Source organism: Silurus meridionalis, chromosome 29 (assembly GCF_014805685.1).
Source record: "Silurus meridionalis isolate SWU-2019-XX chromosome 29, ASM1480568v1, whole genome shotgun sequence".
Classification (NCBI taxonomy): Eukaryota; Metazoa; Chordata; class Actinopteri; order Siluriformes; family Siluridae; genus Silurus; species Silurus meridionalis.
The window spans coordinates 8141-32670 of NC_060912.1; the positions used below are offsets into that span (position 1 = coordinate 8141).

The 24530-nt window shown below is 39.4% G+C and overlaps 1 protein-coding gene and 1 long non-coding RNA gene across 12 annotated transcripts; one reads left to right on the forward strand and one right to left on the reverse strand.

Annotated features, from left to right (window-relative positions):
- Positions 1 to 5003: 5003 nt before the first annotated feature.
- Positions 5004 to 24312, reverse strand: tpm3 (tropomyosin 3). 11 transcript variants are annotated; one of them, XM_046843730.1, is made up of 10 exons: positions 24030 to 24312; positions 23569 to 23694; positions 16664 to 16797; positions 15956 to 16073; positions 15680 to 15750; positions 14512 to 14587; positions 12554 to 12616; positions 12304 to 12373; positions 12026 to 12104; positions 5004 to 6371 (listed from the first exon to the last, which is right to left on the reverse strand). In XM_046843730.1, exons 1-10 carry the CDS (start codon positions 24141 to 24143, stop codon positions 6209 to 6211), a joined length of 1014 nt encoding a protein of 337 aa, XP_046699686.1. In that variant the 5' UTR covers positions 24144 to 24312; the 3' UTR covers positions 5004 to 6208. The 11 variants fall into 11 exon arrangements, with proteins under 11 accessions (XP_046699686.1, XP_046699685.1, XP_046699690.1 ...); XM_046843729.1 differs by lacking the exon at positions 14512 to 14587 and adding an exon at positions 15381 to 15456 and having other exon boundaries at positions 24030 to 24304; XM_046843737.1 differs by lacking the exons at positions 5004 to 6371; positions 14512 to 14587 and adding exons at positions 9280 to 10973; positions 15381 to 15456 and having other exon boundaries at positions 24030 to 24305.
- Positions 18768 to 22516, forward strand: LOC124381862. The gene is made up of 2 exons (XR_006924933.1): positions 18768 to 18904; positions 21142 to 22516. It is a non-coding gene; the product is annotated as an uncharacterized LOC124381862 (long non-coding RNA).
- Positions 24313 to 24530: the final 218 nt, after the last annotated feature.

Here is a 24530-nt window from a genome sequence, read left to right on the forward strand (position 1 = left end):
CCTAAATCCTAACCCTAATTTCTATCCTAACCCTAATTTCTAACCCTAACCCTTAATTCTAACCTTAACCCCAACCCTAACCCCTAGTGCACCTAGTACACTTCATTTAGTGCACTTCATCTAGTGCACTTTATCTAGTGCACTTTATCTAGTGCACTTCATCAGTGCACTTCATCTAGTGCATAAATAAATTGGGTGCATATAGTGCACTTCATTTAGTGCACTTGTCTGCCCCAAATTAAATTTTTTTTTTGGAAAAAGGAGAAAACAATGGTTTCTGGAGCTGCGGTCATGTTCCTAACCCTAACCCAAGGGCACTTTACCTAGTGCACTTCAACTAGTGGACTTCATCTAGTGCATAAATAAATTGGGTGCATATAGTGCACTTCATCAAGTGCACTTCATCTAGTGTATTTCACCTAGTGCACTTCATCAGTGCACTTCATCTAGTGCATAAATAAATTGGGTGCATATAGTGCACTTCATCTAGTGCATAAATAAATTGGGTGCATATAGTGCACTTCATCTAGTGCATAAATAAATTGGGTGCATATAGTGCACTTCATCCAGTGCACTTGTCTGCCCCAAATTAAATTTTTTTTTAGGAAAAAGGAGAAAACAATGGTTTCTGGAGCTGCGGTCGTGTTCCCTAACCCTAACCCTTAATTCTAACCTTAACCTAATTTCTAACCCTAACCCTAAACCTAACCCTAAAACCTAACCCTAAAACCTAACCCTAAATCCTAACCCTAATTTCTATCCTAACCCTAATTTCTAGCCCTAACCCTAAATCCTAACCCTAACCCCAACCCTAAATCCTAACCCTAACCCTAACCCTAACCCTAACCCTTACCCGAACCCTAAAACCTAACCCTAAAACCTAACCCTAACCCTAACCCTAACCCTAACATTAACCCCTAACCCTAAACCGAACCACAACCTTAACCCTAACCCTAACCCAAGGGCACTTTACCTAGTGCACTTTACCTAGTGCACTTTATCTAGTCCACTTCACCTAGTGCACTTCATCTAGTGCACTTCATCAAGTGCACTTCATTTAGTGCACTTCATCTAGTGCACTTCATTTAGTGCACTTCATTTAGTGCACTTGTCTGCCCCCAAATTAAATTTTTTTTTTGAAAAAAGGAGAAAAACAATGAGGGCAATTGTTATGGCACTTATTTCCGGTGGCAGAGATGTGGCGTGAGTGCTTAGTGACTTGGAGAAGGCCAGTGCACATTAAGGGCTCTGGTGAAATCTAATAGTGTGTCTACTTTGTGACTTTAAACTGTAAATCTGTTTGTTAATTAAAGAGACCTTTTTAAAAGATTGCTGTCTTTTTTAAAAATCTTGTTTGGCCTACTGTTAATATGAGTTACATTGTGTTGAAGTATGGAAAAGAAGCCATGTTGGTTCATTAGGCTTATTTCGGGTGTCAGACATGTGGTGTGAGTGCTTAGTGACTTGGAGAAGCCACTTGCACAACAATGGCTCTGGGCTGGTCTTAAAAATTGATTATGCATACTTAAAAATCTAGTATTCCAAAGGTAACCCATTACCCTTACCCTAACCCTAACCCTAACCCCTAGTGCACCTAGTACACTTCATTTAGTGCACTTCATCTAGTGTACTCACCTAGTGCACTTCATCCAGTGCACTTGTCTGCCCCCAAACGCGAATTTTTGGGAGAAAAAAGGGGAAAAAACAATGGTGTCTGGAGCTGTGGTCATGTTCCCTAACCCTAACCCTAACCCTAACCCTAAAACCTAACCTTAACCCTAATTTCTATCCCTCACCCTAACCCTAATTTCTAGCCCTAACCCTAAATCCTAATCCTAACCCTAATTTCCATCCCTAACCCTAACCCTAATTTCTAGCCCTAACCCTAAAACCTAACCTTAACCCTAATTTCTATCCCTAACGCTAATTTCTAACCCTAACCCTAAATCCTAATCCTAAACCTAACCCTAATTTCTAACCCTAACCCTAAATCCTAATCCTAACCCTAATTTCTATCCCTAACCCTTAATTCTAACCTTAACCCTAAACCTAGCCCTAAACCCTAACCCTAACCGCTAACCTTAACCCCAACCCTAACCCTAACCTTAACCCTAACCCTAAACCCTAACCCTAACCCTAACCCTAACCCTAACCCTAACCCTAACCCAAGGGCACTTTACCTAGTGCACTTCATCTAGTGCACTTCACCTAGTGCACTTCATCGAGTGCACTTCATCAAGTGCACGTCATCTAGTGCACATCATCTAGTGCACTTCACCTAGTGCACTTCAACTAGTGGACTTCATCTAGTGCACTTCATCTAGTGCACATTCACACTTCAATCTCAAATTCTTTAAGGAAAAAAGGGGAAAAAACAATGGGAAGTGAAAATACTGTTTTACACTGAAGTGCACTTCATCTAGTGCATAAATAAATTGGGTGCATATAGTGCACTTCATCTAGTGCACTTAATTTAGTGCACTCCACCTAGTGCACTTCATCTAGAGCACTTCACTTAGTTCACTTCATCTAGTGCACACAATTTAGTGCACTTCACCTAGTGCACTTCATTTATCGCACAGCAGGTCCTCACAAGGTTGGTGTTTCAAGGCCTGGCATCGCCATGGTAATTTTTTAATTTCTCTTTTAAAAAATAATAGTATGTCTACTTTGTGTAATTTATATGTTAATTCAAGAGACCTGTTTTAAAGATTGCTTTATTTCTTTGTCTTTTTTGAAAGACTTGTTTGGCCTACTTTTAATATGAGTTACATCGTGTTGAAGTATGGAAAAGAAGCCATGTTGGTTCATTAGGCTTATTTCGGGTGTCAGACATGTGGTGTGAGTGCTTAGTGACTTGGAGAAGCCACTTGCACAACAATGGCTCTGGGCTGGTCTTAAAATTTAGTATGCATACTTAAAAATCTAGTATTTCAACCCTAACCCCTTACACTAACCCTAACCCTAACCCCTAGTACACTTTATTTAGTGCACTTCATCTAGTGTACTTCAAATAGTGCACTTCACCTAGTGCACTTCATCTAGTACACTTCATTTAGTGCACTTCACCTAGTGCACTTGCCTGCCCCCAAACTCGAATTTTTGGGAGAAAAAAGGGGAAAAAACAATGATGTCTGGAGCTGCAGTCATGTTCCCTAAACCTAACTCTAACCCTGACCCTAACCCTATCCCACTAACCGTAACCTTAAACTCCTACCCTAACCCCTAACCCTAACCTGACCCTGACCCTAACCCAATAACCCCAACCCTCTAACCATGACCCTAACCCTAAACCTTAACCCTAACCCCAACCCCTGACCCTGACCTTGCACTCTAACCCTAACCCTAACTCTAACCTCTAACCATAACCATAACCATAACCTCCAACTTCCTAACACTGGCCCTAACCTCTAACCCTAAACCTAACCCTAACCTTCGATCTGTGTCGTCCTACCTGATCTGCAGTCACACTACCCGATCTAACCCTAACCCTAACCCAAACTCTAACCCTTACCCTAACCCTAACCCTTAACCCCCATACCTGACACTATCACTAACCCTATACCCTAACCCGTAACTCTACCCGATCTGCACTCACACTACACAATCTGTACTCACACTACCCAAGCTAACCCTATACCCTAACCCTACACTTAACCCTAACCCTACCCTAAACCTAACCCCAACTTTACCCGATCTGCACTCACACTACCCGATCTAACCCTAACCCTAGGAAAAAAAGAGAAAGAATTGCAGGCAAAAAAAAAAAAAGAGAATGTGCAAATGCCCACTGCCAATTTGACAAGGACCAAAATGCGACATCTAGATCAGTGGTCCCCAGAAAAAGGCCAGTGCACATCAAGTGCTCTGGTGAAATCTAATAGTGTCTCTACTTTGTGACATTAAACTGTAAATCTGTTTGTTAAGTAAAGAGACCTTTTTTAAAAGATTGCTTTATTTCTTTGTCTTTTTTGAAAATCCTTTTTTTGCCCACTGTTAATGAGCTACATCGTGTTGAAGTATGGAAAAGAAGCCATGTTGGTTCATTAGGCTTATTTCGGGTGTCAGACATGTGGTGTGAGTGCTTAGTGACTTGGAGAAGCCACTTGCACAACAATGGCTATGGGCTTATCTATATATAGTATGCATACTTAAACATTTAGTATGCATACTTTAAAATTTTGTATTCTAACCCCAAACCTAACCCCTTACCCTAACCCTAACCACTAGTGCACCTAGTACACTTCATTTAGTGCACTTCATCTAGTGCACTTAACCTTGTGCACTTCACCTAGTGCACTTCATCTAGTGCAATTCAATGGGAAAATTCCCATTGAATCTTAATCCCAATTAAAAAGTTTAATTACTGTGCCACTACACTTTGTAGTGTATTTGTACTACAGAATAAAATTGGTGCATTTTAGGTGTAAATGTCACATCACACAAAAACATTACTTATCAGCAGCTACAGCAATTAGATTCTTTATGAAATGTTTGTTTGCCATGTCATTTGCATGCTGGAAAAGTTCCAGATTATTTGCATGTGCACCACAGACCAAGCCATTTTCCCTCACTCTAAGCCACACCCAACTTTCGAGACAGGCTATGATGGAGTCTGTTGCAAGGTTTCAGCCAATGAATAAGAAACAGAAATAGTTTTATGATGTAATTGTACAGTGTTAATTATATTCTTCCTGCTACTTAAAGTCACAAACTACACTAAATTGCCAGGTTTTGTACACCTGACCAAAAAGAACATTCCATTCCAGGTTTAGCTGAGAAGGTCTGGGTTGGATTCAGTGGGGTTGAGGTGGTTAGTGCTCTTTCCTGGGAACCTGAAAAAAACATGTCTTCGTGGAAATTTGCTTTGTGTTAAAACATGTGGTTCCACTGAAAGGCAAATTCAAGGCCATACATGTCTAGTCTCCATAATATCGACTGTGCTAAAGATGGCTGTATTACAGATCTGGAAGTATATTAACAGAATGTCGTGACTTCTGGTGTTCAGTTCTACAAAATTTATTGGCTAATGTTTTACATAATCAGACTTAACTGAATATAAAACTTGTTTTGGAAGTTGAGATTACTGCCAATTGTGCAACATCTTATACTGTATTGCTTAAACAAGAACCATCGAAATCTTTCAGCTGTGTGCTATTGTTTTTTTATTTATAGTCCATATTTCAAATATTTTGTATTTGATATGCAGTTAAATGGAAATTGTTCTAAACTGCTTTACAAATATCCTATCCATTTAACACATCATTTGAAAAATAAAAGTTCATGGTAATTCTTGGAATATTGTGTGACATTCAAAACTATGGGTTTTATTAAAAAAAAAAAAAAAAAAAAAAGTATCACTTACACAGACAATAAAAGTGATCATATATGCAATTTGCACGTTTTCAGCAATGTAACTACTCTAAGGTCATAAAACATGGTGTCTGGTAGTGATGTTACTTTGGTGTGTGTAAAAATCGCTGGCTCCAGTTGAGAGCTTATTTTACTATTGCTCTATTAAAAGCAGGCAAGTAAAACCCATCACTGATATGTAGCTATTTCAGGCCCTGATGTTTGCTTTGAGCACTTAAGAGTGAACTGTTTCACATGTAGTGGTTCAAACAAAGCAAATGGGTTTTACTGCTAGAACAGTGACCAACATCACGCCTGGACACAACATATAATTGAATTAGAACGACACACGTGTGCACACAAATTAAGGCTCATTTTGAAACCAGTCCATTTTGAGACATAACCCATAATAATGTCCCCAAAAGCCTGCAGTAAATGGTGTGATCAAAAGAGAAGAAAATCAGCGCAGACATTTACCACAGAGATAGAATTATAATCAAAATAGCCTAAAAGTAGCAAACGGCTTTTAGAAATAAACTGTGATCTGTGCCTAAGCTTTGTTACAAGCAAAGCAACACACACTGCACACTTCAGATAAAAAAGCTCAGGGTTTTGGCACATGTGAATTAGCTCCTATAAAAAAAATAGTCTGACAAATCAAACTCACACACACTTTGTGGGAAATTAAACTCGCACACACTTTGTGGGAAGAGTGGTGAACAGATCTGGAAGAGGCAAACATGGCACAAATTTTCTGAGAGCTTTGCTGCCAGAGCTGGTCAGTTCTGTGAGCTCAGCTTTAACAAAAAGTTGGGTAAAGAGAGCAGAAAGGGGAAAGAAGACAACTTTGGTCAAATTAGATAACTTGGAGTGAATTAGAGACATGAGATGAGTGTGTTGAAAAGGGGAACAAAGGAATATCCTGGTCCAGGATGTTCAGAAACTGTTCAGTTCGCTCAAGGTCTGGTCCAGAGTAGCGTGGATCTTGATGTTCTCCTCCTTGGCATCTTTTAGCTTTTCTGCAAAATGAGGACAGAGAAAAAAGAACTGTATCAGTTTCTGAACTACAGTCATCTACTTTATGCCAAATAAATACTTTAAAATAAATATTAAGAAAACCTGTTACATTAGAACGGTAATATATTGAATATGAACAATAAACAGAAAATAGTTGATGGGGAAAAAAGATAACGAGTTTCTGATCGGAGTTAAAAAGTAAAGCACTAAGGGGCATTATGACAATTCATTTTAGTTTCATTCTTATTAACAGCCACAGAACGAGGAGCTGGTTAATTCTGGGGTTAATTCTGGGGTAAAATTGGCTTAATTAATATTCATGGCAACTTGTAGATGCCTTTTTATTTGACTTTTCTTTAACAATAACTGCTGTAACATAGCAAGTACAAAATGCTACTTTTAGATACCCAAACATTCGGGCACTACATCACTGCAGAGTCACACTCAAAAATATCATTTTATATTATATATATATTATTATATATATATATATATATATATATATATATATATATATATATATATATATATATATTATATATATATATATATATATATATATATATAAATAAAAGTAACCCAGATGCCTCCAACAACAATTGAACGTGCAGACACTGTACTTGTATTCTTTCTCTGCACAATGAATATTGTACTGATTGGGTAAATGGGCAAGGGTCGTTGTTTTGAAGAACACCCAGACTGGTCTGCTATGACAGGAAGCCACAGTAAAACCAGTAAGTGGTGCGCAAAAAAGCATCTCATCGGGTTCATCTTCTCTCAGCAACGAACAGGAATCCAAAGCAACCTTAGGCATAGCTTTAAAGATATGGAAAAGTGAAGATTGAAAACAAGAATAGGAAAACATCATCTGGTCCATTTCTGGAATTTGCATTCTAAGAATTCCATTGAGCTCATTCCTGATACAAATATTGTTTACCGTAATTTCCGGACTATAAAGCGCACCCTTACATAAGCTGCACCCACTGAATTTGACATTTTTTTTTTTTAACCCTATAAGCTGCAGGTGTTTACACTGAAACTAATGAACTTTACACAGGCTTTAACGAAAGACACTAAATGCAATATGTTGCGCTTCTATTAGGAGCATAGCAGTATTTTGGGAATAGCATGCCACTGCACTCTTCCAGTATTACTGCGTGTGTGGAGACTGAGGAATATGTCCTTATTATTTTCTGATGCTCATTTCTAAGTTTCTTTGACTAACCCGTAACGTTGTTGCCAAGAATAATAAAAAAGCATGAGTTTTGGAAACCTGTCTGTGTTTATATGATTTCTGTTGTAACTGGAGTTAGCGAGCTCTCCCTTCACCCAGACTCAACGGCTTGTATCTAAACAGTAGCCGAACAAGAAAGTCATTGTTCACCGTCTTCCTCCTTCCTTTCACAACTACAGTGGTACCTTGACCTATGAGTGCATTAATGTACGAGTTTTCCGAGGTACGAGCAGTCACTCTGTCGATTTTTTTTTTTCGTTACGTGAGCAAAAAATCGAGGTACGAGCTCGAGACACCGCTGCTGGATGGTTAAGTAAAGCCAGAAAGCGAAGACTGTGACGAAAATTAAGATAAGCAAAGAAGAAAAAGTAAAAATTTTAAAGTTTAGGGACACGTAGTGTACAGGAGTGATTTTTCCCTCCGCTTCCGCTTATCAACTCTACCCCCCCTCCACACACAAATTGTGAGGGTTGGAACGGATTAATGCCATTTTAAGTTTTTTCAATATGGAAAGCTAATTTGATGTGCGAGCAAACTGAGATACGAGCTCGTCCAAAGAACGAGTTAAACTTGTAGGTCAGGGAACCACTGTATTTCTCTCGGGAGTTTATCTTTTGTTATCATCGTGCACCACCGGTGGAAGTTTTTCTCCCGATGCCGTGCAGCTCAGAACACAGGTAAAGTGCGTTTTTTTCGTTTCCGTACGGAAATTTCATTGGTCTAATGTTATGTCACTCAGTTTTTTGGCTTGAAGTTTGTGAAACCGGGAAAAACCCAGGAAAAATCCATATATTAGCCGCTTCGTTGTTTAAGCCACGGGGTTCAAAACGTGGGGAAAAAGTATAGTCCGAAAAATATGGCATTCGAGTTACGGTAGCCTTCCTGCGATGCTCATCAGACCCTTCTAATCAACAGAGCATTTATGGCAGAACTTCTTTAGTTTCATGCTCAGTCACTTACATCACATTTTTCCTTTTGTTTGATATGTACATTAACCAAAATGCTCCGTCTGTGATTTTATGCCTTGTGCTGCAGCCAAATGAATGATTTATAGTTGCATGAAAATGACAGCTGTACAGCATGTAGATTATACAGTAATAATTTGGCTAACGATGGTATCTGAAAACCAATAGAAGGATACACATGCATTTAAAAAGTAATGAAACCCCCTTCACTTTTTCTTATTAATCTACACTCATGACCCCTTAATGACAAAATAATCAGAAAAATTGACAAATGTCTAATTTTTTTGTAATTAAAAATACTAATAAATAAATACATAAAATAATCCCATGTACATAAGTTTTCAACAACATTAGAAACGTGTGCTCAGGTGCCTCTAATTTATTTAGCTTGTTGCAGATCTGTTTCTACACCTTGACTGGAGTCAATCTGTGGAAAAGATTATTGAATGGACATTTTTTGGAAAGACACACACCTTTCTATAGAAGGCCTCACAGCTAACAATACAGATCAGAGCAAAAACCAAACCATGAGGTCAGAGGACCTGTCTGCAGAGCTCTGTCACACGATTGTTGCAAGGCTACAAAAAATACTCCTGTGGCACTGAAGATTCCAAAGAGCACAGTGGCATAATTCTCAAATGGAAGACGTGTGACACAACCAGGACTCTTCCAAGAGCTGGTCGCCCAGCCAAACTGAGCAATCAGGGGAGATCTGCAGCAGGGACTGGGAGACTGGTCAGGGTTTAGGGAAAGCTGAATGGAGCAAAGTACAGAGATCTCCTCAATACAAACAAGTTCCACAGCACTCAGGACTTCAGACTGGGCTGAAGGTTCACCTTCCTACATAATAATGACCCTAAACACACCCAAGACAACAGAAGTGGATTAGGGATGACTCTGTGAATGTTCTAGAGCGGCCCAGCCAGAGCCCTGACCTCAACTCTATTGAACATCTCTGTCCTGAAAGTGGCTCCACCAACGCTCAGCATCCAGAGAGGATTTGCCCTGAAGAATGGCAGAAAATCCCACAATCCAGGTGTGTAAAGATCACCGTGTCAAACCCAAAAAGACTCGAGAATGAAACTGCTGCCAAAGGAGCTTCAACTAATTACTGAGTAAAGCATCTGAATACTTATGGACATGTGATAATTTTTATTATTATTATTATTATTTTGACTGATTTATCAGGCTGCAACACTGTGTGTGTGTGTTTATATATTTATATATAAATGAATGGCTGTCAGATTCTGTAGACTAAAATATACAGGAACAGGATTTTTGCTCTTGCAAGGTGATTAATCTGGTCTTTCTGTCTCTTACTCCAGAACAGTACTGACACGACATACTGAGGATTAAAAAAAAAGTTGAAGAAAGTTTATTTTGCAAAGTTTAGAAAATACCTGTAAAATAAACTTTTGATGTGTTTATGCTCTTATTCTGAATTTTACAGCAAATCTAGGTTATGATAAAAACATTATCTTAAATAATGAATGCAAAATTAAATCTGATGAACAAGTCAATAATTACCTATTTATGCTGTGATGAATTTTCGACATGTGATAAATGTGTCCTTGAACAATTGCTCTAATTATAGTAGCGATTTCACCCCATTGATCTAAACTCATCCCAAAACAAATAAACCTCATTAATATTCGAACTTTGTCCTAAAACAGTAACTCACACCAGCTGTACCTCGAATCACAGGCTTGTTCCATGTTTCATTGTTTCTAAAGTAACATTAAAAATACTAAATAAGCCATATTCATTTTATAAAGCTACAAATGGGCATTTCCTGTGGTATAAGAGGAATAAAACAATTTAGGAAACACATTACTGGTAATCAATCAACTTCTGCTTCATACGAGGCCATGACACTATTTTACAGTAGGACACCATCATGTTTTGTTCGTTCTTTATGAAGAAGTTACCAGTCCAGGAAGTCACATAGGACAATAAGAAAATAACTGTGATGAACAAATGGAAAAGTTGCTCAAATTTTTTTTTTTTTCACAAAAAAGAGGGACACAGATATTTTAAACACAGCAACAGTTTGTTTCACCCCTCCCTTCATTCAGCATGTACAGAAAACATCGAAATACAGCCAGAAGACAAAGAAAAGAAAGACAGAAGATACAAACAGCACTGATGAATGAGAAAACAAGTTCAAGATCTTTATCAATGCCGGATATAATTACAATACAGTGGGAAAAGAAAAGACAGAAAACAAAGGCATCATAAATAATCAACAAAGCAGGTAAGAACAGAGGAACAAAAACCTGAAGATACAGAGAGATAACAGGAGGATGAAGTAGACAAGTGTGAGTCAGGATGGAGACATGGCCGAGAAGACCGAGCAAGATTTCTTGAAGAAAGCCAGTCAAGAATAAAGTCCAGAAAAGGATCATCTGTAAACAAACAGGGATGATCAAAGCCTCATTACAAAGTAAAAACACGTCTCTTTTGTCTGCTCGTTTTCCACACAAACACACGTCACGTCACTTCACACCACACAACAGCAACATTAGGAAGTGTGTGAGTTCACAATCACATCGTAAGTGCAGAGAAGCATTTCAGCCAAGCAAGAAGTTACTACAGGTTATACCACAGACATTTGGAATATCACTGACTTCAATTTTTCATTCGACTACTGACATTTCTAAAGATGTAACCTGGAAAAGACGCACAAACGCATGTTCTCTCCGAGTCAGTGATGTTTTTGACCAGTCTCCAACAGTGCCAACACTTTGCATCAATCAGAAGTAAAGCTGTCACGATATTTTGACAGAGGAAAGTCCTTTTCTCAATATTTCTCAATAATATGATGCACTGCTTTATTTTGCCTTATTAACCTAAAAATAGAAACCAAATCAGGAAACGTTTATAAACGTGACAACAGGAATGAACTCATTTTATTTTATAACCACTTATGGTTAAAAAAGTGTGCTGTATTTTTTATTAATGAAGAATTGTATTTGATGACTAATTGCTGTGGTATAAGAGAAATAAAACACTTCAGGACATGCGGCTAATAAAAAGAAATCTTTTTGAAGCTTCACCACCACATTGTTTATAAATTGTGTATGACGCATGACTTGTCTTGTTTTATCGCTCAGGTAGTTACGATTCTGGCATTTTTGCTTTCAGTGGATTTTTCATGTGTCATACAGGCAAATAACTCCATGCAGTGTTTTTAATCATAAACAGTGAGTTAGCAGCTCTTAAGCACCACACACACACACACACACACACACTACTCAAATCAATCTAATATTACACTTGCAGTGGCACTTTAAACCAAAGCCCAACACACTGCATTTCTGCATCCACTATGAAAAAAGGCACAAACACGTGACTCAATTGGGTGCTGAGTCTCAGGCACTACAGTGGCACATGGGCATCTGAAATATCAAGCATGTGCATGTGTGTACACACAAAACACACAAGGCCAAGTAATTACATAGAGGTCATGTCGTTGAGGGCGTGATCCAGCTCTTCACTAATGGCCTTGTACTTGAGTTTCTGAGCATAAAGCTCATCTGTTTACAGAAAAATAAGAAAGGAACAGAAAATGTAACACCAAAAAGGCAAAGGCAAATTCAGATTAGGAGGAAGCATTGAGATAAAAAAAAAAAATACAATTATGACCTTCGAGACAGGAAACGCAAAGTAAAGAACATAAGGTGAATGAGAAGAATAGACATCTCTAGCTTAAGGATAGGGTTCAGAACTTCTTACCTTCCAGGTCATCGATGGTCTTTTCCAGCTTTGCTACAGACCTCTCAGCAAACTCAGCACGAGTCTCAGCCTGATAAATCACACACACACACACACACACACACACACACACACACACACACACACACACACACACACACACACACACACACACACACACACACACACACATTTTAAAAGAAAAGAAAAACCAACGTTAACTAAAGTTAAGTGAGACTAATGATTTTTTTTTTTAACTAGACCAGCAAACCTCCTTCAGCTTATCAGTCAGGATTTTGATCTCCTCCTCATATTTGTCTTCCTTCTGAGAATACTGGAGACATAAGAAAGAAGAAAAGCCACATTACTATGCCATCGAAATAACCATATATATATTTGTTTAGAAATCTGTTTTAGTTGAATGATTTCAGTTGCTCACACAGACACAGTAACAAGTGCTTCTGCATGGAAACCTGAACTCTAAAACAAAAGCCCCCTTGAGGCAGGCGGATTGTTCAGGAGAAAAAAGAAGGCGTTTTGTTCTTAACCTTTCTGCAATGCCAGATCTTAAACATATCAGGACATGTGCATAAGAATGTGGCTGTAACAGCAACAACGCAGTAGGTACGACGCAGGAGAACAGCCGCCAACAGAGAACATCAAGCCTGTACAGAATACACGTCCTTGCAGGATGACTCATTATTGTTTTAATGCCAACTGCACAAAACAGGTACTTAGAATTTCTCTATTGGCTCATTTTTACCACTAATATACATAAAGCTAAACACCAGTATACCAGTGTCGCTGAGCTCTTAAATCTGAGACCTTTAAGAGATCATCAAATTGTTATGTAGATGAAATAGCAGATTGCAAACAACTTCCTGAAGTGTAAAAACACACCCTTGTACACTGTGCCACGTCACACACCTCGGCACGCATTCACTCGGGACATAACGGCGAGGTCTGCTGTGTGTTATTCCTTATACAGAACTGTTTATAAAATAGTATCAGTTGTAACATAAAAGCTGTACCAAATACTAAGATTTTAATAAACCTCATTAGATACAAGTTCATTTGCAACAAAGTCTGCTCATGTGATCCAGCAATGCAATGCATTCCCCGTGAACTCACGCACATATTTAAAACAAGGTACAAACACTGTAATCCATGCACAACGTCCGAACCCCATGTACCCCATTCCTGCAGTTCCTGAGGGAATCTTGTGATCAGACACTTTAGCATCAGATCAGATTACTGTAGGCATTACTGAGAACCTTTAGTAAAAAAAAAATACTCCAGACTATATGCATTACTCTACACTTCTTTCCATTTCTGTGTAGAAGCAGCAAAACAGCTCATGGTGTGAATGTAGAATTTACTCACCGGCATCACTGCTATTTATCAATAACTCAAATACATAACTTTCCATTCTGATCATTAATAGTGAACCTCACATTAATTTCTTAGCTTATGATGCTCCTAAATCAATTACCTTAATAAAAATGCAACACTTGAATAATGCATTAATGAATCATTAGGTCTAGTTACAAAATATGTGTGTAAATACCGATACATGCATTTAAATATTTCAATGATTTTAAAACATTTTGTACTTACAGAAAGCTGTTGCATAATTACAACTCAATGATTTAGATTTTGTTTTGTGATTACAAAGTAATTACTAGCTGTTTTGGTGAAGAATCTTCAGGGCTGATTTAATAAAACATGCAAGTCTGCAAAGCCTCATGTAACTCATATTCGCTTGAATTAGTGTGAACATGTCATAGCTGAGGTTCATCAGGGGAACACATTCAGCAGATTGAGCTAATTGACTTTTAAGGCAAGTTTAAATGATGCAATTACAAATGGTCCTGGATTTTAGGAGCTAATTTCACACCCAGAACAAAGCTACACTTGACTTCTGAGAGAGAGGAGCTCTGGATAAACTGATTAGTGACTCAGGATTAGCACTCACTTCTCTCCTTTTGATTCGACTCCATAAAGCTCAATGTTTTGTGAGTGAACGTTTGGCATTTCAGTGTGAATGTGAAACAGCAGCACAACCAAGAAAAGGCCACTTGTGAAGGAATATGATCAATTTACATCCACATGAGTGTACAGGAGTTCCTGAGTGTGAAATCGAATGGATTTGATTTGAAGGAAAAGGAAGGAGGGTATGATGACTCAAACAATGTTCCCCAAAAGGCTAAAGCAACACACACTCCCTACCTTCTCAGCCTGAGCTTCCAGACTCTTTAGATTGTTGGTGACATTTTTCAGCTCCTCCTCCAGTTCAGCACACTTACTGAAAGCAGGATGAGCATTTTGATTTTTGGATAAGCAGCAAGAACAGAAAGGGGAAAAAGAGGAGAAAAGAGCATGAAGGAAAACATAAACAAGGAAATAAAGCATTTGCAAAGTCAGTGAAGAACAAAGTTTAGAGGTGGACAGAAAGAAGAACTGCAGTTAATAAAAAAGGAAAGGTAGCAATGTGAAGTGACAATGTGAAGCTTTTTATTATAATTATTTTTATTTTTTTTACATCTCCAAGAAACTAAAGAGAAATCTACATGTGCATATTTACTGGGTGAAAAGGCAAAAGTTCTACAACTACGGTATAAACTGCACATATTGAGATGTTCAGCTGAGTGAGTGGTTGGCAAGTGCGTATTGTAACGATGGTAATGTAGCACTTGTTCATGCTTGTTCATGCTGGCCAGGTTCTTAATCAAAACAATCATGCACACAGAGAATGCTGGCTGCAACAGTGTTAGCCCAGATCAGGTAGAAAGAAAAGAATGAAACAGACTAAAAGCTACAGAGAATAGCAGAGATCAAATTTGGCCATGGATGGAGGAGTCTGTTTGACTTCTTTAGCTTGACTTTAATTAAAAACAAGTTTTTTTTAATATATATATATATATATATATATATATATATATATATATATATATATATATATATATATATATATATATAAAACTTAAAAAAAAAATTATATATATATATATACACACACACACACACACACACACACACACACACACACACACACACACACCCCCAGTGTATACACTCAGCACATGTAGCACTTCTACCTTGTTCTCAGAAGCATGCAGGGTCTTCAGTGTTTGGTCCAGCACCCTTAGCTCCTCCTCAAACTGCTTCTTTTTACTGTTAGTTTAGTTCGAAGGAAGCAACAGGGATCAAACATGCACAAAAACAAAGGGGATAGTTGAGGACACAGGGGAAAATTCAGGTTATGATCAAGCATTCCTTTCATCATGCAATTGCAGGAATTTTCCACATGCCTTAATGATCCAGCTTTATTAAAATCACTGTACTGATAAAGTGCAGTTGATAGAAAAGTTTGTCTGTTTAAAGATGTATGACTCACGCCTCTGCGAGCTCAGCTCTCTCCTCAGTACGTTCCAGCTCTCCCTCAACGATCACCAGCTTACGAGCCACCTGTACACACACACACACACACACACACACACACACACACACACACACACACACTCAGAACTTCTAACTGTTGAAATCTGCAGCACCATCCATGTGCTGTACGAGTGTGAGCATTGAGCACTTCATCGAAAACATTCTTCAGTTCATTAGTGTTTGTCCATATCGTGAAATCAAGTCGGGGCAGGTATGCATGAATGCTGCTCACCTCCTCGTACTTGCGGTCGGCCTCCTCTGCAATGTGCTTGGCCTCCTTCAGCTGGATCTCCTGTAACTCCATCTTCTCCTCATCCTTCAGTGCCCTATTCTCAATCACTTTCATGCCTCTGTGTTACAGACAGAAAAACAGTGTCCGCATTTTCTTAAACTGATTCACCAAGTTTATGTTCACACCTGGCGTTAACATGCATCCTGGACCTTCTCGCTGTAAGTGAACAGGGTCTAAAGTGTCTGAGTACCACCATGATTTAATCACTTAAATACATTCAGAGAAGGTCTAGGTGGTATATGATAATGTAATATCCGTGATACCGCAGTGAAGGTGTCTCAGTGCATCCTGGGAAAAATAAATCAACCGTGTCCTAGCTGGAAAAATACATAACCATTGAGAGACAATTGGGAAATTGTACTGAACTCTAGATTTCTCCATCGCTACTCTAATGGATAAAACAACAAACTAACTCCGAAGACACCAATGTGGCTGTTTCTTTCTTCATCTCATTGTTCATTTGTCTGTAAGTTTCATTAACAGTTGACATCATGTCATTCTTTTTGCAGAAATTATCACATCTGATGACTGGAGACATTTTCATGATGCCAGGTGTGAATGACTGTCCACAGTAAAGTGCTAATAACCACGTGTGTATGCACGTGTGTGTGTGTGTGTGTGTGTGTGTGTGTGTGTGTGTGTATATACCTCTCACTCTCGTCTGCTGCTTTCTCTGCCTCTTCCAGTTTTTGTAAAGCTGTAGCCAGTCTCTCCTGAGCTCTGTCCAGCTCCTCCTCAACCAGCTGGATACGCCTGTTTAGAGAGGCCACCTCCGCCTCAGCCTACCACACACACACACACAAACACACACACACACACACACACACACACACACACACACACACACACACACACACACACACACACGACTGTTCACATAATCATTTAATGAAAGAGTGAGTAGAAAAAGCAGGAGAATATAAGAAAGACCTACAAAGCAGAGGTAGAAGAACCAAACATATTGTCAGGTTCTCAACTCTAACCCAGGAGTTCAAACACAAACATCAACACATCAGCTCATTGTGAAGACTCCCAGTTCACACTGGTGTCTCCAGGCTGGAAGAACACTACAAAGTGCAGGACAGGAGGCTCTCCTTGAAGAAAGTCAGGAACTTGTGACTGAAATTAATCAAATGACCAGTGAAGGGACATGGAAACACTTGCAGACATTTTGACTTGAAGGAACTACCGAGTTAAACAGTTTGTGTTGTGCAGCTACTTTACTGATCAAAAATGTCCACAGCAGTCATTTTATTTAAAATAAACACACTCTCTCTATTCATGATGAGGGATCAGGAACAGGAAACTACCTGAAACCAATCTTTACAAAAGATAACAATCATTAGAAAAGATCCATTTGAGATGTATTTGTTTGTAGGAGCAGCAGTGTGAAGCACACACACATTCTCATCGCGTTACTGGGTTCTGCCGGATGTGACGCAATCGCTCTCAAAGACTGGCGTTTCGCTCCTAATAAGGCAAGAGGAACTGTGAAGTCCAAGGAGGTGAGCTCATCACGGAGAAAGTGAACTGAAAACCGACCAGGAGGCATCTCAGACATTCCTAAAAGCATTTCTACTGTCTGAAGAGTGCTAGAGGAAAGGTGAAAGACCTGAGAGAACATGAAAACGCCTCGAAGTGTCATGGCGCACCTGGGCTCCAGGGGCTCGCGCTCAGGTGTCTTATGAGGTCTGGGTTAACTACTGACTCCAGAGGCAAAACATAAACGAGGTGATGGAGCACCACCACGACTGAGCCAAGTGCACACACCGGAAACGTAGAAAACATCCAAACTGATAACTTCATAAAAAGAGGGGAAGAAACACGCGGATTCGTTTCGGAAACAGAAGAGCACTGAACACGCAGAAATGCTCGGGTGCTTTCTAAAGCTCAATGTGATCAGGAGCTCGGGATTAAACTTCTACACTGAAATAAAGCTCCTGCTGTCTGCACGATGCTGCCTCCAAAATCTCCATTTCTCCAAAGGGCGTTGATCTGCAGGCTCTGAGCTGACAGTTCATCCATAACCCGAGATCATTGAGGATTTGTGAATATTAGAAAAGAGTGGTGTTAAGGTTAGGGTAGATGTTACCTGCTCTCGGGCGCGCTTCTCCTCCTCGACCTGCCTCTGCAGAAGCTCGGCTCTTTCCTCTGCCTCGTCCGCTTGCTGTTGCAAAACTTTGATTTTTCTCTTCACCGCGTCGATGCTGTTTGTTCCGGCCATTTTAATGAGATTTCCCTTTTTCTTTATAAAGTGTGGGATTGTCTGGGCTCGGGCTTTGCTCGTGTCCTCCTGAAGCTGAGGAGCCTGTGTGTAGAGTGATGAGACTTGGGGAGGGCTGGAGAACAAACCAACGCCCCGCCAACGAGTCACACTTGTAGAAGCAGCAGTAGTTCTGAAGGAAGAGCAGGAGGTTCTTCAGCAGGGGTTCTGTGAGTGTCGCAAATAATCACACGTAAAAACCTGGTGTTTCGACACTGCCTTCTTCACATGAAGGATGAGCAGGAAACAGTAGGACGTGGCACGTTATCCAAATTCACAGGCTTCCGCTTGTACACAGTTTCTTCTCTTCTCCACACCGGCTCCGGTTTTCACCAAAAAACATCAACTAATGATTTAGACGAAAAAAAAACTAAATCTGCTTCTACTTCAGAGTTTGGACGACTCTCTCAACTCTATCTTTAGTTTTTGTTTTCCAGCCTACTTCCGGTTCCCTCTACAAAGCCCGAGGCAGATCACTGAGCACTTTCTGCTCCTGCTGATCCTGGATCAGGTATCTGAGTGTAGAACCGGAGTGAATCCTGATTGGCCAATCTGCGAATCCCACGCGTCCAGGTAGATGACGTCATGATGAGAAGTTAAGTCGACATTCCAGACCGCTCCTTAAGGTGTGGCTTAAAGCTGCACGCGACACTCCGCGGTACAGCTGTTATTTCCACCACTGGCTCCGTGTTCTTTCTTTACGTTTTTAACACAAAATTCACACACACCTCTTTTGTTGAAATAATGTCTGCTACCGGTGTGTCATCAGCCTTCAGAACTCCACACCTGAGGGTTGCTTCACTTTTATCTTTTTCTCTTGCAAAACAAACCTGGATGCTGAAACATACTGTACCTACTGATGGCTAATGCTCATCACCACCTGCAATAGTCTTCTAATGCCTTAAGACCTGCCCAAGTCTGAATCACACCCTTCTTGCTAAATCCATGTTGGTCTGAGTACTAAATATTAAGACTATCAACAATATTTAACTGTATTCATGTTCATTGCTGTTGTGTTATGAGTGTAAAAGTCCTTTTTTTCCATTTCTCTGGAGTAAAAGTATAAAAGTTCCGTCTCCTGAAAGGACTTCAGTATGAACAGTAAAAGGAGTGATGTAGGAGAACTCTATATGAATGATGGATGCAGTTCAGTGTTCCATTCTCCTGCACATCAGACTTTTATAAGGAGAGAGTTTCTATAGTTACACACACACAGTGAGAGAACCTGCACTCCACACACTCTCAGCAGAACTGTGGGGTTACGCTGGTGCTCTCACCACAGCTTCTCCTTCAACATTCCTCGTGCTCTCACTTCATAGTAGTGAGGAACGCTGTGGTTTTCTGACATAAAGTGGAGTCATAAAATTTTATCCCTTTCACTTGATTTCTTACTAGTTGCCACATCATTACCTTCATTAGTAACTTATTATTACAGTGAAGAAGAAATAAATCGAATGTCATTACAAAACATATGTGTTAAAAAAAAACACCTAAAAGCTGAACTGAGCACAGATGGTCTATCACAGGGCACCACACACACTGATCTGCTCATTCACAGCTAAGGGAAATATATCTTTCCCAATCCATCTACTGGCATTTTTTTGAAAAGTTTAAGGAAATCAGACAATCCAGAGGGAAGAACATGAAGTTTACTGGAGCTGCAGAGCAGCAATGCTTTTCTCTGCACCAGTCCCAACAGCAGCTTGTGCAACTTTAACTTATAGACAGCAAAGTAAAATCAACACTGAAGCAGTGGAAATGTACTTATCACATCCTGTCACTCCTTCCTGTTCCCTTTCATCGCTGTTCTGTTGTCACTGTGGTTTTATTACTACAGGCACAGCAGCAGATGGAGACAGTGTGTCACTTACCCAATTCTGTACTTTAACTGTTAGATTTCGTGAGTCATAAAGATAGAAAAATGTCACATCTGATAATTAATGTAGTGTTTTACTCGGTTGTTGCCACCTCTAATCTGAACACAGCAGGGCACACACACAGGGCATTCTTTTTCCTGTCTCTTTTTCCTGTCCTATGAGGATTTCCTTTAGGTTAATCTATTGCACTATATTATTTAGTATATTGTTAGCATAATTGCCTATATGTGTGAGAGAATTTCTCAAACTACATTGTGTGTTTATTTTATGAAAACTGTAAGCATAACGTTTGAATATACATCCTTATCTTCTTCTTTGAGCTGCTCCCATTAGGGGGCGCCACAGCGGATCATGTGTCTCCATACCCCCCTGTCCACTACATCTACCTCTTTCAAACCAACTACCTGCATGTCTTCCCTCACCACATCCATAAACCTCCTCCTTGTGAATTTATATCAATATGACAAATTAGGTTGATGTTTATTACTACAATCACACCAGTAGATGGCGCGTTACACCAAGGCAAGAGTTTATGACCAGTTTTGAGTATGCCACATTTTAATCTCTAGTCCAATTTTTATTCATTAAACAGCAGCTGTTAAGAATTACTAATAACTATTAGAGTGTCATCATTGCCCTTACGTACAATTTGCATACAACTGACCCAATGTAATGTTCATTAAACCCTCATTCTTCACACTGGATCAATTGGCTTCCTGGGACCTTTCACAGTAAGGCAGATATATATCCTAATTTCCAGTCTTTTACAGGACAACAGACAAACTAACAAACACACATTCACCCTATGGAGGCAACTTGTGTGCCTTAAAACTAAATAATTAGCTGGTATTTAGCTGGCATTATTGTCAAATAATATGGACATGACCATCACACCCAGATGTTCCCTAATCTGCTGGTTGAAAACACACAGTTGTCTAGGTTGTCTTTGTATGCTAAAGAATAACAACTTTCTTTCACTTTAACAGAGAGATCCATGCCTAGAACAAGTGTCATGCAGAGATCCCTGACCTTCAACCACACTCAACACCTTCAGGATGAACTGAACCTGGAAAATGAGGACACATACCTTTGAATGCTGTTTGTTAACTTCAGGAGAACACATGGTGATCACTCCCTGCTGAATAAACAACAGCTCCTCCATAGTGTCATTTTATTATGGGGACAATTCATTTGACTATCACAGATCTTCTGTCCTGGTCTGTGCTGCAGTGTCCCTGTGTCTAATGTCTCACTGTCTTATGTTGTTGTTTTTGCACTGAATGTCACACACATACATTTGATCTTCTGTGCTTTATGCTACTTTTCATTTATTTATGTTGTCTGATGGAGCACCTTAGTCCTGGAGGAATAATGTATTGTTTCACTGTGTATTGTATTGTATAAGTTTGAATGACAATCAAAGCCGACTTGACTTAAAATACCAACTCTTTCGTAGACCTTCTCACCAAACAACATTCATGAAGCTGACTGAACACAAAAGCCAGTCTCTAAAATTTGGTAGAAATCCTGCCCAGAAAAAAAGAAAATGGGGTTTCAGTACATATTCATATCTATGGTTTTGAAATAAGATTTTGAAGGACAGTTTTGCTTGTTTGTTCACTTAATTTTTTATATATTGTTGGATCGCAGTATCAATAGGCACGGGTGCAACTGCACATTTGCTAAAGGGTACGCACGATCATGGTTAATGCCCCTCTCCCCCTCCCAAAAAAAGAGGGGTAAAAACTCACAAACACAATTTTTATTCTGCACCAGTGATTCTAATTCAATTAATATTAGTTCAACACAGGAAAACATTGTGGAAAAGTTCAATGAGGGTTGAGGTTAGGCAAGATACTGTGTGTGTGTGTGTGTGTGTGTGTGTGTGTGTGTGTGTGTGTGTGTGTGTGTGTGTGTGTGTGTGTGTGTGTGTTTTCACAGTAGCGACAGCTAGTAGTCAAGCTAATTATATCAACAATTGCTCATCAGTTCACAGGATACAAGGAATGTTCTTCACCTCCAAGTCCCAAACATACATCCAAATACTTGAGCTGATATATGAATAGACCATATATATATATATATATATATATAGTTAGTTTGTAGTTTTATGGAAGCTGTTGTACCAACTATAAGCTGTGTTTTGAATTACACTGCCCTTCACCTCTCACACCTCTCACACTATACATTATTCCTCCTAGTGACTCAGGTCTCTATTTAAACATTCTTTCATGGGGGCTCCACCGCATGTGGCACAGTCAGTCTGTCAGCCTTGTGCATGGAGACAAGTGCCAAAATCTGAGATGTGCTAAGATGTCCCTGATAGCTCTTGGAAACTGTCTTATGTTACTGTTAAAACTATAGATTTTGTAATAGCAGATAATAAGAACTTGGAATTACTGGTTGGTTTAAAAAAAGAAAGGACAGCTGTAGAATTAGCACTTTCTCAGCTTCCAATTAGAGGAGAGCTGATGGTCCTGGTGACTATTTGCATCAGTGAATGTTATAACTCTTTCTAGAATGACCCTGAACACTGTGTGTCTCTGATTCAGAACAGTGGATTTAACTATGTACTAATTTCTATTCACATACATTACTGGTTACATTTCAGAAAACTCTCTCTCTCTCTCTCTCTCTCTCTCTCTCTCACTCACACACACACACACACACACACACACACAGTTCTCTCAGTTCAAAACCCTTGCATTTTCTTTACACATAACTTGGAGGCCACACATTATGACAACAGGTGGGTCTACTATATCCAGACCTCTGATGGAACAGTTAATCATGAGGGTGGAAACAAAAGAGGAGAACAAAAAAATACAGCAATGATTTAATGACTACTGTAACTAATTTTAGCAACTGCACACATGCCTAAAACACAATCTCTGTGAAGGAGTTCATTAACATGCTATAAACAGAACAGTTAGGGATGTAAAAGTGGTGAATTTATGTCATGCAATATTCAACAAATGTGGTCAATTATTTTAAACCAATCATGAAGAGGTTAATTTTTGTTGTGTAATTTTAAACAATAGAAATGTGTGTATACAGTAAAACCTGTGACCAGCTCTTTGGTAAACTAGACACAGAGACTTGTTCCTCAGATTTCCTCCATTTAAAAGCCAGAAAGGTCTTGTAACTTTCCAGTCTTAGTATTAAATAACATTTGCTGTCACCTTTATGGCACTTGGTGGTATGAAACAAAATATGAACCAGGCCATATGAATCAGGCCAGAGGAGAGCACAAGGACAAAGGGTGGGTAGGGGACATAGTTGATGTCAGTGTCCAAAAAGGAGAAGAGACAGAGGCAGCTGAGCAGGAACAAAGGGACGGAATTATTCACAGTAGGGGGGTGGGGGGTGTCTGGACTATGTGGTATTGTATGTTTGTGCTTGTTGTCACTCACATCAGCAGCCTTCTTCTCAGCTATCTCCAGTTTCTCCTGTGCATCCTTCAGGGCCTCTGAATACTTATCAAGCTCATCCTCAGTTGACTTCAGCTTCTTCTGCATCTGAATCAACTCATCTTCATGCTGGTGGACAGAGAGAAGAGTGGAAAAAAAAAAAAAAAGTGAATATTTATCACTGACATAATGATGCAGTAAGACCCGTCCATGTCCTTCCTGAGTTTAAATGTATTACAACCCCACATTTTTTTTACAGCTCCTTTTCCATTTCATACTGAGCTTCAACTTCTCAAACAGCTTCAAATTGTATAAGTCCATTCTATCCATTAAATTCTTCCACGTTCATTTATGTATGTATTTATAAATTTTCTCGAGACAAATTGCCAATATGCTAGACATGCTGTTAACCAAACCTTAACCAAACCCCTCTCTCTCTCTCTCTCTCTCTCTCTCTCTCTCACCTGTTTGCTTCTTTCCTCAGCTGCTTTCCTGTCGGTCTCAGCCTGCTCTGCCTGGTCCAGAGCATTCTCCTTATCCAGCTTCAACATCATCATCTTCTTCTTGATGGCCTCCATCTTAGCTGTGGTGAGTGATGCTCAAAGAATTAGTTACAAATTTAGAAAGTGGTCAAATGAGGAGTGAGGTGATTATTAAAAAGCCTATTGCTATCAGATAAAAAGATGGAACTTAAAGCCTTTGACAAAGATGTTGAGAACAAGAGGAAGAAAAAAAGATGGGAGTGAAGGAGAAGGAGCCCAAACTCAGCAAGAGATAAAGGGAGGGCCTTTATATCAGGGGCTCCCCCCCCCCAGCTCAATTCCACCATGACCCTTTCATTGCCCCACCCAGGTCTTTGTCCATGTAGCTACCTAATACAGGCATATCCTTATTATAACCTTATTAATAAGATCATTCTGTTTTGTTCAAACTTGAAATGTTGATAAGGTTAGTGTATGAGGATT